We start from the raw sequence: 17173 nt of genomic DNA, 5'->3' as shown, positions 1-17173 counted from the left end.
ACACATGCAGTAAAGTATTTTTACATTACTGTATCGATACCATTACATAAGTAAATTATCTGAGTATTTCCACCATCGGATGTTTTGCATCGTTTGGGGATTTGTTGCCATTTTAAGCTAAATAAATAAAATAGACTGGACTAGCTCATGATATTTGTAGTTTCTGCGGCATTTATCTCCAAATGTATTATAAACTTGGTTGAAATAGGTTAAGTATTCTCATTCGTATCAAAACTGCTTTGAAGCATGTTTGTATTATCGTTTTCGCAGAGTAGACAAACCTGTGGAGAACTGACCTGTAACAAACCACAACTCCCATGACTCCTTTGCGGCTTTTGTCAGACCTACGTCACATTGTCTGCAGCACCTTCGTGTTGGCTTTGTGCAGAAACGACGCGGAGATGTTAGGGCGGACAAGACAGCGGAGGTAATCTAATATTTACATCCTCATCCAGTTATACAGGCATACGGGAGTTTGTGTGGACGGGGGACGTACAAAGTGAGTGAATATGTAGCAGCTTTGGCACCGTAACATGTCAGAAATGCCTACATTTGCACCCAGATTTGACCGCAAATCGCTGAATTTGGGCTAACTAGGCTACCATTATCTGTGAATCTGTGGTTATCATGGAGGGATTGTTAAACAAAAGTGTTAGCATAGCCCAGCTCACTATTTACACAGAATTACGTGCTGGATTTGGGTTATACCTCAGACTACAATGGCTGCCCTCCATGTCCATCGGTCTTCTTTTGTAATACAAATGTTTTAAGACCATTCATTCTCTGGTTTCCCAGTAGTCGTCATGCGGATAACAAAGCTGCGTTTCACTGATTTTAACTTGTTTAAGGATGTCTTTCTCAGAAAGTAGTCCAGCAAGTTTAAACGATGTCAAAGATGCATGCTTTGTATGTCCGGTAAGAGCTCCTACAAGAGCTGATTTGTCTGTGTAATTAAGTAACAGTGATAATGTGTGTCTGTATGGGAACTGATTTCATAGAAACATATGAACACGCGCATTTGAGGAGCAAAGAGGCAGGGAGCCATGCAGAGTCCTACCCAGGAAAATAGTGGGTCAAACCCAGTTACCACAGCACCCACAGAGCAACCACTGGACACTGGGACTGAGGCTCAGCCAGCACACAGTGAACCAGATGCAGAAGAGGAGAAGACTAAATCTGCCGGTCCTGTTGAGACCGAAACAGTGATCACACCACAGAAACATCAGACAGGGGTGCAAATGGAAGAAACACCTGCAACTGTGGCATTCACACAAGCAGTGGAGAAAGAGACCGCTGTTCAGCCACTGAGTGAGCCTTCAGAAAACTCTGAGGGGATGGAGATAGACTCTGCTTCAAAGCAAAGTGCCCCCACAGACTCTGATACAAATACAGATCCTCAGTGTGATGGGCAAATTGCAAAGAAACAGGAGAAAGGTCTGCGGGAAAGTAGGAAATATGTTCCTTCCAAGAAAGCCATGAAAGATCCTCTGAAAATTGACATGTCCAAACCACTGGTCATGCCTCTCTCATGTGAGTATTTTACCTTTTGTGTGTATAATTGAGAGACCTGCTCTATGTTTGATTATTACATTGTATGTAGGACTACACACACAGCAGTCACATTTCCTAGTTGGGAGATTCAGTGTTTTGTCAAATCCCAGTTGACAGTGTGAAAGCACGAGGACATTGCAGTCCACACATTACTCTATAAGAAATCTATTGTGATTTATTATAGTAACATCTTAGTTACTGTGAAGTCTTTTTCTCAGAAGCATGTTGGTTATTGTAATTTTGACGGAAGCATATTGTTTTTTTTAGGTTTAATATACAACTGTAAAAAAAAAAAAAAGTACCTGGAGTAATTATGTAACTGCGCAAACATTGTGGAAGTTAATTTCATTTTGTACAGTGTACTTACAAAATACTTGAAAGACTTACTTAAAACACTTCCTAGTTTGCCATACTGATACAGAATCCAGTGTTATTAAACCTGTGGAATTAATCTGTTCTGGTGCTCAGAAGCAGCCAAACAAAACACTGTAGGTTAGAATTGGACCAACAATTTGGTTTGGCCGATATATTGACCCATATTAGCTTATCGCAGATATATTTGTATGCATGTACTGTACTGTATGCCTTGGTCCACCAGAGAGCGCCAATAAGTGCAAAATGTCCTGCTCAGTGCAATTCCTAAAAATTTAAAGGATTCTCATCAAAATATTTTGATGAGAAAACGCATATATATTTGAAATTGGTATCTGCCTCAAAAATCCTGTATTGTTCTTTCCACTTTGAAAGCTCTAAATCACATAGGACAGTTATGTCTTTTCCAATTTTGACTTCCTGGGTGTGACAGTAAATGCAGAATTATCTTGCTAAGGGATATGGCAGAAGAGGGTCTCCTTTCACAGTTTTTTTGCTCAGACAAACATTTATTTACTGTGTGTTTACTCTATAAAGGTGCCTTTCAATTTATTAAGTCAACTTATTTACCCTCCAGCTCACTTTTGACCTACATTGATGGAGCTGTCTTTGCCTTTTGCAATCCTTTATACTTTCTATGAATACTTGTCTTTATTATGACAATATGAATGTATGCTACATGTTAACCCCCCCCCCCCCCCCCTCCCGCCCTGTTTCCTTCTAAGCTTCTCAGCTCTCCCTGCAGTGCATGGAGTGCCACATAATCTTCAGTGATCACAAGAGCAAAGAGCGCCATCTGAAGTTGAGCCACCCAGCACAATATGAGCAATGCATACTGAGGAATGCCCTTTTCGCCTGTTATGTTTGTGACCGCCACTTCACAAACTCCACAGAACTCATGGCCCACCAAAAAGCCCACACAGAGAAGAAACCCTTCAAGTGTCCAATCTGTGGCCTGGCCTTTAACAAGTCATCAGAGCTCACCCTTCATAAAAAAATTCATTTTGGCCGGGACGGTTATGCCTGCACTGACTGTGGCAAACCTTGCAAAACGTTGACATTACTTAAGTATCACCGCCGCACACACACTGGAGAGAGGCCGTATGTTTGCAAGGAGTGTGGAAAAAGGTTCACCATGTCCAAAGCTCTGCAGAAACATATTTTGTCACACCTGCCAGAGGGAGCAGAAGATGAGGGGAACACCACAGCTAAACAGAACAAAACTGATGGTAAGAAAAATTTCCATGTTACAGATGTTGTATCATTTTACACATTTAATTAGTAACATACTTTTTAGCTGTGCTAGTAACATGGTTCCAGGGATGATGTTAGTACACCACTTCAGACTGAAATATCTCAACTATTTTTATGGATTTAGCCATGAGGTACATTTGTGGTTTTGAGTAAAATGTCTTGACAACTATTGAGTGGGTTGCTATTAAATTTGGTACGGGCATTCATGTCCCCCTCAGGCTGAATTGTCATCACATTATTGATCCCTTAACATTATCATGTCAAAATTTAGATTTGTCCAATACTTGGTTTATGACTAAACACATGCAAATCTAATGACAATCCCATCAACCTCAACTGGACTTGTTGCATTTTGGCCTAAGTAGCAAATGTGAGGCAAAACTAAGACGCTATTTAAACGCTATACCTGCTGACTAACATTTAATTTAAAGCACCACTGTGCCTATGTACAGCCTCACAGAGTTACTAACATGGCTACAGACTCTCATTCTTAGTCACATTTTCTGGTCCAATTATAAAATAAATAGCTTATAGAAAACTGTCAGGTTGCAGGAAATATGTTGTGCTTTCTATGGTATACCACAATGCATCACAGATTTTTTTCCTTTGTTAACTTTAGGTGCTTCTGCAGTAAAGTATTCTTGTTCCATATGCAAGGCCAATTTCAAGACTACCAAGACACGGCTACATCATATGAAAACTAAGCACAATGTGGCTGCTGCAGCCAGTAATGCCCTTCCACCAGGACAGCAAGTGAAACAAAGTACACCCATTATAACTCCAATATCTATTTCCCAACCAGCCCTACTACAGGTGGAGCCTAACGGACCTCTGCAAAAAGTTGATGCCAATATTGACACAGAGCAGATTCGCAGACTTATTGAATCTTTAGGAAATGTGCAGAAAGTAAACCAAGTTGTCATATTGGGGCAGGTGCCACCTCATGCCCCACCACTGGAAGTGCAGCAGGTATCACAGCTGGCAGAACCACTCACTTTGAATCTCAGTCCACCGCAGATAGATTTTCTAGGACTGAAACAGTCAGAATCTAAGACAGTTGAATTGGACACATTAAACAACCAATGTAATTCACTGGAGCAAACAATCATACTGGAACCCATTACACCAGATGGACAGTTGGAAAACCCGTCTTTTTCAGAACTAGGTTCCAACATAGCTGCAGGTGAAAATATAGAGCTAACACTAGTTCAGACTGAACAAACGGAGCAACCCCAGGGAGAGATGATGCATCAGATCCTTCAGCAGACAGGGATTAGTGCAATTCAGTCTGACCCTGCGGATCAAATGGTTTGTCAGAATGAGGTAGCTGACCACAAACAAAACCTTGAGCAAACAGTCATATTAGAACTTACCCCTGCTTTGATACCAACTTTGGAGCTGGAACAATCCCAAACTGTGCCACAAAATGAAATCCCAGCCTCTTCTCTGGTACCAACCACTGAACTGGAGAAGACTCCTGATCTGACTCCACATCCGACTGTAATAGATGAGCAGGAGACTAGCTTGTCAGTCCCACCTTTTATGCCTACAGTTGAGTTGGAGCTGACACCTTTACAAACAGAGCAACAGGACCTTACTTCTTGCTCTTTTGTTCCACCAGACACACTTACACAAACTCCAAGTGAATCTGAAACGAATCCCAAAGAAGAAGTTGATACACAGATGCAAACAGTAAGTCTAGTTCAAGTCCATCATGTGATGGATGAAGCTGCACCACAAGAGACACAAGAAAAGGCTGAACAAGAGCCATCTGAACAAGAGCCACCAGAGAAACTGCTAGTAGATAGCAAGGAGGGTGAGGAGCAGTTGGAGAACCAGTCTGAAGTAGAGGAGACATCTGCTAAAGAAGAAGCTCCATTACAAGTTGAGACCAAGCAGGTGCCACAGATCTCCGAGTTACCCATAAATGTAATGTCAGCTCAAGAACTGGTGAAAGTGCGGAAAAGAAAGCCTGCCAGGGCGTTTATATTTCAAGGATATATGCAAGAACTGGTTGGATCCATACACAAGGATGATTTACAAATTGAGGCCAAACCTGCCAAACGCCAAAGAAGAAGAAAGTCTCATCTTGTTGTTAAATTTGGTCCACAAAGCAAAGAGAAGAAAAACAAGAAACAGAAGACGCTGCAGCAGCAGCATCATCAGCATCAGCCAACACAGGAAGAAGAGATAAGAACAAATCTCTCAGACAGAAAAGCAGCATCACAGAAGAAGGGAAGGAAGGGAAAAAGGAAAGTGGGGCATTTGGTATCTACAGCTGAAATAAAATCACCTTCATCAACCCAGGACCCACAGGTGAAAAAAATCAAAGAGGATACAAAAAAAAATAAAATTAAAAGGCAAAAAGAAGAAGCCAGGGAGGGTGTGACGCACATAAGTGAACACAAAACTGTAGCTTCACCTGTATTTAAAAAGAAAAAACAAGGAAAAATAATGCGAAAAGATCAGACAAAGAATGCAAAGGATGGGAAGAGAAAGAAAAACCTATCAAAGGAGGAAAAAGTCAATACAAAAAAAAGCACAGATTCAGCGGACATACCTGGCCCGCACATAAAGCAAGACTCTCTACTTCTACTGAAAGGTCATAAACAGCCCCAGCTGAAAGTTTACAAACTGGACCCTTCAAAGACATCAGGCCAGACACCAGAGACCCCACCTCATGAGTTCCAAACAATGTCCCAGCAGAGTAAAGACAACAATCATCCAACAAATGATCTCACAGCAGAAAGTAAGAAAAAAGGAGGAAGACCCAAAAAGAACCAGAAAGCTCTTTCATTGTTGTCCTCACTGCAGGTTTCCCGTCAACCACCTGAGGCACTGCCAAGCAAACCAAAGACCACCAGGAAACGTAAAGCCTCCTCGAAAGTAGAGACCGAAGGAATAATAACTTCTTCTCATTCAAAACGTGCCTTAGAGTGTAATGACTGCGGGGAGAGATTTAGTGAAGTCTCGTCCCTTCAGAAGCACAAGGCGACGGTGCATATCATAGAGAGTCCCGGTCTCACTTACACCAATGGGAACGTCTTTGAAGGGGTCTCCAGGCTGGATCTTTACCAGCTTCCAAAACATCATGATAAGGTTGTTGGGGTGATAAATGCTGCTGCAGACTGGGATACTGAGCCTGAGATGGGAGAGATGGCATTAGAAGACAGAGAGCGAACTCTCTCCTTTCCAGCTTTGATTCCATCTCCATCTTTACCTGTTCCTCCTCCAGAGGTTGAAGTGAGCGCCTATGAAGATAAGGGTGGAAGTAAAGCAGGAGTAGATGATCAGTCTCATACCTCTTCAGAAGTTCACTCACCATCTGATCAACTGAAAAATACGGAGAGATCTCCAAATTTCACATCTGAATCTGCTTTAAGTACCTCTACTCAGACAAAGAGTTTGGAGACTGGAGATCCTTTGGCATCAGATGAAACCAAGCAAGAAAATGGTCCCGTGAAACAACTCGACTTAGAATCTGAAGTCCAGGCTACCACAGATGAAGACATTAAGGAGGATTTACTTCTCGAGGTAGATTTAGTTACTGTTGGAGAGCAGAATGAAAGAGATGATCCAGCTTCTCCTCAAGAAAGTGCTCCCCAAAATGAATCAGAGGGAACTCGTATTTCTGAAGGTGGAAGTGCTGCAACATTTGTAGCACCTGAGCAAACTGATGAAACGACAGCTGAAAAAAGCTTAACTCTGCAGACTGTGTCGTGCTCCACGCATCAAGTAGAGATCAAAGAAGAAGAGGAAGAAATGTTAGTCCAGAGGAAAAAAGAAGGAGAGAAAGGAGGTGTAACAAGGAATGCTACAAGGGATAGGAGACAGGGAACAGGACATTTAAAAAGGGATGCGATATCTAAGATAGTTTTAGGTGGAGATACTGTCAGAGGAACAGAATCGGACAAAGAACAAGATGAATGTCATGTAGTTTACGAAAAAAATCTCATAACCTCTGATTCAGAAATTCATGACAAAGGTGAGAGTGGCACAAAGACTTCACAGCCAGAGACCAATCCTGAATTTGAGGCCAACAAAGCTCCTGCTCCTGCCACATGTTTGGCTTCCGTCCCTTCTACATCAGAGGAATCTCCTGAAGAACAAGTGGTGCTTGAGCTAGAGTCAGTTACCCCTAGTGTTCAAGAAGTCATGAATGAAGGAGAGCTGCAGGGAGGAGAGGAACATGACAGGGAGGCTGACCAGTCTCCAGGTATCATACTGGAGAAGTTCCTCACCTCAGCGACTACTGATAAAGAGCTATGTCTGATGACTGCAAAGAGCAACCAAAGACAGGTGAGATACTAACTGTACCAACAAATACTGTACATTAACAACGAATAATTAATATAACATTACAATCTTACAAAATTTTTTTCATTCCAGGGTTCGGAAAGCATTGCTGAGAATGAAGTACAAGTGCCTGGGAGCCAGGAGATCAAGGTTGAAGAGAATATCTCAGATCCACCGCTGGCTACACCCACCTGTCAAAATAGACCGAGTGCAAGTGTGCAGTCACAGCACCATCGTGATATAAGAACGGTTCTGGTGAAAGAGGAGAGCAGTCTTATGCTGAATGAGACTCAGGCCTCACAGGGTAGCAGACACATCAGATGGAATGTGGAGCCAGTGAACAATGAAAACACTGCCACTCCGTGTAAGTATGAGCGCACAGTGTAGTGGCATTTTAAAGCAATAGGTCAGCGTTTTGGGAAATCTAATTATTTGCTTTTTTGCTCAGAGTTAGATAAGAAGCTCAACAGCATTCTCGTGTCTGTGCATTTGGTAAAGAGGCAATTAGTTCAGCTTAGCTCAGCATTATGACTGGAAGTAGGGAGTGACGGCAAGCTGGGCTCTCTCCAAACAAAAATACACCCAGCAGCGCAAATGTAAAAGCAACAATTTGAGTTCTTAAGGTGAATTACATGACTTAGATTTTTCTTAGCTAATACTGAAAGTACCAGGGTTGTGTTAATTAATTGACAGGAAGTAGTTACACAACTTAACTTTCTCTAAAACTACAAATTGTTGTTTAGTCGTTACATTACAGTTTATGTAATGTTTGGTCAGATAAGATACAACATGTAAATTAGTCATCTTTTTGGTTGTTTGCTTGCATGTTTTTTAACTTTAGACAGACCAAGGTTGGCTGTTTTCCCCCTGCTACCAGTCTTAATGCTAAGCTAGGCTAATCACCTCCTGTCTCTAGCTCTATAGCTAATACAAAGACAAAAGAGTGGTATCAATGTTCATGACTCAGAAAGAAACAGGTGATAAATAGATAAGCCTGTGTGGTGGTATGTTCACTGTGTGCTGCCTTTTAGGGCTTTTGTCTTTTCAGAGATAGATGAGTCATGCTTTTTGACTTTTGTTTTCAGTAATGGAGAGTGTGGACACAATAAGTGACTGTTGTGTTACCCCGGAGTTCAACACCAATCAGTGTATCTTCTACCCAGTGAAGGAGGAGGAGAGGGAGGTTCTACTGGGAGACAATCAGATCAGCAGAGGGAGTTTAACGCCAGAGGGATCCCGTGCTGCCCATCAGACAGAGCCTCAAACTGCAGATAGTACTTTAAGTGAGTCTTTGTGTTTTCTAGTTTTATTTTCGGTACATTAAGAGTATTGGAAGACCTCTGTTTTAATGTTTAACATGTTAACAACAGTTGAGGGGAGCCATTCGACTCAAGACTACCAGGAAATAGGAGTGAAAGGACTCCTGTCAGAACCAGGGGTCAGTGACTTTGCAGATGGACAAGGTTTGTTTTCTGTTGTCAAATGAACAAGAGTAGTAACTGCTTTATTCATGACCTTAAGCCATTTATCAAAATTGTTGAACATGGATATCTCTCTAAAATAACTACTCTTTCAGCTGAGGCAGATGCTGAGTGGCCTCATCTACCAGACCTCCGGGACTTTCTCCTCCGGAGTTCTGATGAAGAGGACTTGGAAAGTTTTGAACTGTCTGATCCTCAGTTTGAATCAGAGACAGAAGTAATGGCCTATTTCTACAAGAACCAAACCAACGGTGCACGACAGCCAGATCACACATCACAAAAGTACAGGAGAAATTCTTTTTTTAAGTCTACAAGCTGCTAAAGTATATTTAAAAAATAGTATATATAGCAATAATAATGTCAAGCAGTGCAGAAGTAATACTTGGTTATAAATTAAAATGTTGTAAAATGTAATGACAATGAAGGGCAAAATCATATTTTGCAGATTAATATGTTTAAAAAAAAAAAAAAAAAGTTGGTACTCATAAATGTTTCAAACATGGTAATTGTTTTTGTTTGAATTTGTGCAAGGTGCTCACTTGCTCATAAGGTTTCTTTTATTTTTCTTCCTTAGTTTGATGACTTCAACGAGACAGCTCCAAGCACCAAGAGATGCAAACAGGACCAGAGAGCCCATTGATTATTTCTCCAAATATTTTGGTTGGGATACCTGGGTAGAAATTGCCAGTTGCACAAATAAACTATCCAGCATGTCTAACCCAGTCATAGCCAGAGAGGTCGCACAGTTTGTTGGGATCCACATTGCAATGGGAACTTTGAAGGTTTGTCTTCCTATTTGATCCATTTGTTACATGATCACTTGGTTAATTAGATGCAAAAGTTCTAATATATATATATATCTTGTTAATTTTCAGTTTCCCAGTCCAAGGCTCTACTGGGAGGACTTGACTAAGGTGCCCTTAATTGCTGAAGCCATGCCACTTTCACGTTTCCTCCAGCTGTCTTGCATGTTGAAGCTAGCTTCTCCAGCAAAAGATCCAGTCACCATTAATGTTGGGGAAGGACAACATGATGGTGACTTTGGAAATGGGCAGAAAGGTAAAACTCTGCCAAGCAGACGATGTGTAAACTCTCAGCATAGTGATGGACAATGCCAAGGTGACAAGCCAAATGATTTGAACAGCTCAAAAACACAGACTGATCCCCTGTGGAAGGTTCAGCCATTACTCTGCCGTTTCAAAGCAGGATGCCAGTCACTGACAAGAGAGGGTGATTATGCGGTCGACCAATATCCACTTCCTTTGACTGGGAAGATGCACAACAACAAACTGTCTCTCCACTGCACTACTTTAATTGGATTTGGTGGTTTACTCTTACATGTGGATCTTAAACCGGATCTCTCAGACAAAGAAAATGCTGTAGAAAAAATGGCCCCAAGAGGTAGTATGCTGTTTCTTTGCAAGCAGGAACTCTCCACCCCTGCAATGCTAGAACGCCTACTAGTTGCTGGGGTTCATGGTGCAGGCAGGGTGGGGGGAGCACGAGGACAGATTGGGGATGAGTTTGTGAGCTCAGACGGGAAGTTGATGTTACGCCGATCACACTGTGGCTTCATACTTTCTACTGCAGGAAATTGCCAGAGGGACATGGCTTCTCTCACTGACAACTTTGAGAAGGCCCAAATGTCGGCTCGTCTCAGCAGAGATTTGCGAAATCTTTACCCTATTCCCCTCACTGCCTCGGCCCCAACCTGCTGGCCTCAAGCGGTGCTCTGGTACCTTATAGATCTGGCTTTGGTTAACTCCTGGCTCCTGTACCGACAGGATCACAGGGCAGCTCCTGCACCTTTGACTCTCATGGCCTTCAGACTGGAGGTGTCCAAGGCTTTGATCCTCTCCAGTGGCTCTGATACTCAGGACTCAGTTCCCCCTCAACCCCCCACAGAGAAAGCCCACACAACAAATGAAACCCCCAATCCCAGCCTGGTGGAGGAAAGTCCTCTGCCTGATGCAGCCACACGGTATGATGGTTCAGGCCACTGGCCAGAGCAACTCGCAGAGGGAGAAGGAGGCAGGTGTCGTTTTGGGGACTGTCAGAGAACATCTCGAGTGCTATGCCTTAAGTGCTGTGTCTTTCTTTGTATCTCACGCAACCACAACTGTTTTTTGAATTTCCATAACCAAGGGAGTTTGGGAAAAGAGTAGTCTTTACCCTTTATTTTTAACATCTTACTTTCTGATATAGAATGTAACTGTGCTTTTGGTGTATGTAAACCCAGCTAATCAAAAACAATGGTATTATCTCCTCTGTCCTTACAACTTTTCCATGATGCCTTTCACTGGCACTGTCGTTCTTTTGTATGATTATTGTGCTGCATTTTAAAAAACAAATGCTTTGTGATGTGGCTTATTATGTCATTGAGCAAGTGTAAAAATGAATTTGCCTTCAGAAGGAAATGTAAAAAAAATAAAATACTCCTAGCCATACGCTTTGTTCTGCAAAAGAAGTGTAAAATATGATGTTGAAATTGCAGCTGCCATGATATTTTTTACTATTTATTTTAACCTGACCTATATGACATTCCATGATGAGCTTGTTTTTGGCTCGAATGTTACACATTATTTATTTGAATTTCAGAAAACAATAAAGAACAGGTACAAAATACATGTATTTTTGATTCTATTTATTTATTTTGAAAACTGCTGGCAAAGTTTGCATGAACTTCCTTTGTCTTGTCATAGTAGGAAAACATAGGAGTTAGGAATAATATTAACAATTGGTTCTGTTCTATTCAGGTGTCCCAGTAAGCCAGGACTGTTACAGTGTGACAGTGAAGGAGGGTGCACAGTAGCAGGACCCTGAAACTGAAGTGGCTTCACGGAATTCAGCCATTATTACTTTTATTATTTACAATAGAGGTGGTCAAATTGATCCTCAAAATACTGATACTACCATACAAAGTCTTTTTTGAGTTAAGTGTCAGTAGGAATGAAAAAAAAAACCCAATGGATCCATCACATGCTAGATCACATCCTGGGCACATGAACACTTAGTGCTGCAATATTTGCATCGGTGTAGTGATGACCTCTTTAGAGAATTCACATAATGAACATTTATTTACTATTAAAAACCGTTTTGTGTTTAAGATTCATGTAATTAAATAATTAAAGGAGAACAGCAAAAAAAATTGTTGGCAAATTGGTGGTAATTAAAATATATTCAGAGGTAACCAGTTTTAATGCATTCACTTCATAAATCATGAGATATTTCTTTCTCATACATGAGACATGTGACTTGTCAAAATGTCTTCTGTGGAAAATATATTTATTCATCCAAAAGGGAAAATACAGTGTCACTATGTGTGTCATATGTACTGATACTGTACAATAGTAGTGAAAATCAAATGTACATGAATATTTTATTACACGGGGGTACGTTGTGTCACAGAGATATGGTCTAACAAATGCATTGCAGAAACAGATGGTTGTCTAGATGGTGTGAAATGTCCATAGACTTGATGTTAGACATGGACTCCAAAATGTAGAGACAAGTGAGAAACTGATTTTGTAAAATAAGCTACGGTTTACATTGTTGGACTTTTACTTATGTGTGTAAGCATGCAGTCGATGACTTAATATAAAAGGGTGCATGTATCTCTATAGGGGAGGGAGACAGACATAACTATTACAGTAGAGTCAATGAAAATTACAATAAGTACTTTTTACTTAGTTGTTTTGGGTCATGTGACGAAGATAAATCATAGACTCAGACTCAATAGAAAATTAGGTTAGTCCAAATCGGTCCAAATCAATGCTCGTAAATGTGTGGCTCTACCACTGTTTGTTGTAGCTGTTTATATGTGTTAGTATGGTGTGTTAACAGGTGTGGTAACATTTTGAGAGCAGGATGTGTTATTATAATGCTACTTTATACTACACAACAGTTGAGCTCACGTGCTTTGTTTCCATTAAAGGTTTGTGCTTCTTCCTGCAATTACTTCTCTTTCACTGCTCTTTATCAACAAACGAGCAACTCGGCAGGTCTATATTCGATGTGTGAACATTTCGTCTAAACATGAATCAATAACTACATAGTACCGAAGAGTCTCCGGCAGCCATCTTAGTTGTACAGACTGCTATCACAACATACGCCAGGAAGAGTCCGATCCGATCTGTGCGTTGTACGTCTGTGGGGTCAACTCTCTCAGTCAAACTACCTTCAAAGAGCGGTTAGAGGTAACGCAAATGTCTACTCAGTTTTACATTTGTTACAGAAATAATTTGTTTTATGTACAGATATTAACGTACGTCACATTTATTCAGGGCAGATGCATGCGAGTGCCAAATAATGAGTTAAAACTTGGTTTGTGAAAAGGCACGAAAAGTCTTCAATCCGCTTTGAATGGCAGCCCGTGTTGTTAGCGCTAACCAGCTAGCTAGCGTTAGCCCGCTCGATAGCCTGTTTTTTTACGATTCGCGTTAGCTACGTGCACAGACATTAAACTAAAGCGCGCAGCCTTTCTGCATCTGTTTCAGTTCACCAGCTGGACCCGTTAAAGCATTTTAATAAGCCAAACAAAGGTCGGATGCTCGTAAGTTTGCATACAGCTAGTTAGCTTAGCTAGGGGCCTTAACGGCAGTAACGTACGTACGTTAACCTATTCAGGATGAGTTGAAACTTGAGTGATTCCCAGAGGGAAACTGAACTAATAATTAAACAAACCCTAGGCTATACTCAGTATGGCTGTTATAAGACGTTGCTTTAAGGTTACCTCAGCCTAACTAGTACGGCTGATTATTTGTATGTCGTCGTCTGTTATCTGAACATAACTGATTTTAAACGTAATTCCCGCTATCTGTGGGCTTATAGCAGTGCTGTGTTGTCCGTTAATAAAACTGCTGCTATTTTCATCTGATGTGTATCCTCTGTGTAACTTTGTCATTGTTTCTGCCTTGCTCTCTTTAAATCCAGGAAAATTGTTTTTGAGTGTGTGCTGAGACCACCCAGTATCCCAGGATGGACTCTGAGATTTTGAACATAGAGGAGATAGTGATGGGACGGGGATTACCAGATCCACCTCCTGAAGTCCCCCCTGAAAAGCCAGCCGAACCATACAAACCCATCACTTTGAATGGACCTCCTGCACCCTCTGTTCAACCCTGTAAGTGGTATAGTGATCACAACTTATACTCAGTTTGCTTCAAGCAACTGAAAGGTTTGGTATGATCTCACGATTTTCGAAACTCCACCTGTCCACCTTCCAGACCAGCATGAAAATCTGCAGTGTTTCCAGTGCTTCATCACATTCTGCAGTGCCAAAGCCAAGGAAAGGCACATGAAGAAGAGCCACCGGGAAGAGTATAAGCAACAGCTTCAGCAGGTATAGCACAGTATTAGTTCATCCAGTTCACTAGCAATGGTGACAGTTTGTAACTCAAATTTTGTGTAGGGGAAATAATATTTATACATGCATATAAATACACTGTTTAATTGGTGCTTATGATGGGGTTTTTCATCAGAAAATGATGAAGATTGATGAAGTTTTTGAAGTTTTTTATGCCTTAGGCACCTAATTTTCCAGTCATTTGCCCACATGAGATCAAAGGAATGGTCTGTCCTACTCTGTAATATTTTATCCTTTTTGTTGCTGTAAAGTTAATGGAATTGCAATGCAAGAAAAAAATGATGTTCTCAAACAGAAGTTACCACAAGTGAATGCACTTTGGAAGCTATTTACTTTTAGTAAGTTGATTTGTGAAATTGAGATTGATATTATGTAAAAAAATATATATATATATAGAGAGAGAGTTTAGATTCACTTGAGAGAATTCACACTGTATATATAACATATATTGTATCGATTGTTACTGTGTTAGTTGTCAATAATCCAAGACAAACTTCTGTAAATTTCTTGTACTTGGTGAACTAAGTGAATTTGAAACACTTGTGTTTAACATTTAACAAGTAGTTGTTGGTGTTGAATTATTTTAACTTTGGCTTTTTATTTTGTTTCTTCACAGGGTAACACATTGTTCACATGCTATGTGTGTGACCGCACATTTCTGTCATCTGAGGAATTGACGCAGCACCAGCCAACACACAGCAAGGATGACAAGCCCTTCAAATGCGTTCACTGCAAGGAGAGCTTTAAAACATTCTCTGAAGTGAGTGTAAAATTAGTCAGTCAGTCATTAAATCACTACCAGTATTAAAACTGAATAACATCATGAATGCAAAAACCTAGGGGAAATTAGCTTCTCTTTTACCATTTAAACTAGGTTTCTAGCTTCAAATATTAAGCACTTTTTTAGTACTTAATGTGTCAGTGTAACTTTTTACTTCTCCCCTATGTAGCTCACAGCCCATAGAAGACAAGTGTGTCCAGAGAAACAGTCGGTATGTAAAGATTGCAATGAAACCTTCCGTAGTGCTGGACTGCTGCGTACTCATCGTCTGACTCAGCATCCCCGCCCAGATGTAGAGACTGCAGAACAGCCGGAGGACCCTGCGAAAACCCATCGCTGTAAGAAGTGTGGTCAGGGCTTTGAAACAGAGTCAGAGCTGGTGGCTCACCAGGAGAAGTACCCTGAAGGTCAGCAATGCAACGGAAGCGCTTCATCCGCGAAGAAACGTGGACGGCCTTCCAAAACTGAAGACCCAGCAGGTGTTGAGAAAAAGGGAAAGCGGAAAAAGAAAGATGAGGCAGAAGCATCTGAAGAGCCAATGAAGGCCAGCAGCACATCGGAGTCTGCAGCAACCCCAGCAGAGGAAAAGGGAAAAGCAGTTGGAGCAAAGCGAGGCCGTCCTTCAAAAGCAGCAGCAAAATTAGAAACGGAAGATAAGAAGAGTCCTGAGGATGACAGTCAAGCCCCAGGGAAGGAGAAGAAACCTAAAGCAGATCCAGCCCCGGCCCGTCAGCACCCGTGCCCTGAATGTGACCTCTCATTCCCCGGCTTGATTCAGCTCCGTGCTCACAAGAAGGAGAAACACACCCCACGGAAAGCCCACCCCTGCGACGAATGTGAAGAGAGCTTTGCCCGTCCTGAGCAGCTGGACGCCCACATGTCTCGGGCTCACGCCGTTGGTCGCTTTGCCTGTCCAACCTGCGGGAAGAGCTTCGGCCGTGAGCGCACCTTGAAAGCTCACCAGAAAAGCCACCCAGAGGAAAAGCCTGAAAACCCAAGTGCAAAGAGATAATTTACACATGGGGACATTGTGGAAAGTGTATGGTTTTTGAAGATTTTAGTCAGGAATTGCCTTTATTTCTTTTAACATTGGAGCTCTGATGCTCCAGATCATGGTTTCAGATGAGTTTGGAATGGTTTTGAGAATACTGTTTTAGCAAATTTTGGATTTAAAGTTGGGTTTTGATTATGAGCTGATGGAATTATGGACAAACAGACACATCATCTAAATTGACTAACCAAATGTTGTTAAATCCATCTATTACACCCTTTGTCACAGAGCATAGTTTATTTGTAAAAACAAACTGTTTTGATTAACTTTTTAAATGATTTGTTTCAGTTTTTTAAGCGTGAAATGCGTGTGGTGTGAATTTATTACTTGGTGTCTTGAGTTATTCAACTCATTTTGTGGTTTAAAAAATGTTTTTTTAATGTTTTTTTCCTCTTGGTTTTTTTTTTTTTTTTTTTTTCAAAACAGATTGGGTAAGTACATATTTTGAAGAAAATTAGATGCCTAGTAAAGATACTGTGTTTGAATGTTTAGACAGTTTGTCAAAAGAAATATGTTATGTACAGCTTCTGGTTCATATAATGCATTTTTTTTTTTACACTTAATATTTTGATTATGTTCCTTTCTAAATTAAGCCTCATTCAGGAGGAATTTTAAATTAACATAATTAAGTTCTGATACAATTTTATTTTGGCTAAGTGCTCCAGATTCAATGTGGAGTGTCTGGCTTGTGGGCAAAAGCGATCCACTATAATTCTGATTTGTCTTACAGTAAAATTTTCTTCCTTATTTTTTCACTCATTAGAGTAAAATTTAATGTCTTAAATTTCTCAATTGGAACTCATGGCTTTTTAATGCCTGTGAGTCCCATAAGGAACCGTGTATATCCTGTCTTATTCACTGATTGGATTGTTTCTCTCCCAACTGCAATGTGTCTGGACACTGCAAAAAATGTAATAAAACATGGTATCCCAAGGGAGGCTGCTGAAGAAATAACCTGCCTTTTTGTCTTTGTCTTCAGTTCTAATTCAGGAACACAACCTGAAATGTGGTCTTCCATTTGT

General features: G+C 40.9%; 2 protein-coding genes across 2 annotated transcripts; both read left to right on the top strand.

Moving 5' to 3' along the window:
* Positions 1–378: 378 nt before the first annotated feature.
* Positions 379–11563, top strand: LOC111232902. Its single transcript, XM_022760597.1, has 6 exons — positions 379–427; positions 8559–8756; positions 8844–8936; positions 9050–9236; positions 9529–9736; positions 9830–11563. Exons 2-6 carry the CDS (start codon positions 8561–8563, stop codon positions 11117–11119), a joined length of 1974 nt encoding a protein of 657 aa, XP_022616318.1. The 5' UTR covers positions 379–427; positions 8559–8560; the 3' UTR covers positions 11120–11563.
* Positions 11564–12924: 1361 nt separating this feature from the next.
* On the top strand, positions 12925–16563 carry LOC111232889 (zinc finger protein 574-like). Its single transcript, XM_022760577.1, has 5 exons — positions 12925–13150; positions 13887–14076; positions 14180–14295; positions 14936–15079; positions 15270–16563. The coding sequence occupies exons 2-5, from the start codon at positions 13932–13934 to the stop codon at positions 16110–16112; spliced, it is 1248 nt and encodes a 415-aa protein (XP_022616298.1). The 5' UTR covers positions 12925–13150; positions 13887–13931; the 3' UTR covers positions 16113–16563.
* Positions 16564–17173: the final 610 nt, after the last annotated feature.

Source organism: Seriola dumerili, unplaced genomic scaffold (assembly GCF_002260705.1).
Source record: "Seriola dumerili isolate Sdu_G_001 unplaced genomic scaffold, Sdu_1.0 BDQW01000341.1, whole genome shotgun sequence".
NCBI classification, from domain to species: Eukaryota; Metazoa; Chordata; class Actinopteri; order Carangiformes; family Carangidae; genus Seriola; species Seriola dumerili.
The sequence above is the reverse complement of the archived record's forward strand: the minus strand, read 5'-3'. Positions and strand labels throughout refer to the sequence as shown.

Excerpts from the sequence above, each read along its gene's own strand:
- LOC111232902 (XM_022760597.1), top strand. The coding sequence starts at position 8,561 with ATGGAGAGTGTGGACACAATAAGTGACTGTTGTGTTACCCCGGAGTTC. Across the intron at positions 8,757-8,843 it reads AACTGCAGATAGTACTTTAA|TTGAGGGGAGCCATTCGACT; the intron begins GTGAGTCTTTGT and ends TGTTAACAACAG. Across the intron at positions 8,937-9,049 it reads TGACTTTGCAGATGGACAAG|CTGAGGCAGATGCTGAGTGG; the intron begins GTTTGTTTTCTG and ends CTACTCTTTCAG.
- LOC111232889 (XM_022760577.1), top strand. The coding sequence starts at position 13,932 with ATGGACTCTGAGATTTTGAACATAGAGGAGATAGTGATGGGACGGGGA. Across the intron at positions 14,077-14,179 it reads TGCACCCTCTGTTCAACCCT|ACCAGCATGAAAATCTGCAG; the intron begins GTAAGTGGTATA and ends TCCACCTTCCAG. Across the intron at positions 15,080-15,269 it reads GCTTTAAAACATTCTCTGAA|CTCACAGCCCATAGAAGACA; the intron begins GTGAGTGTAAAA and ends TCCCCTATGTAG.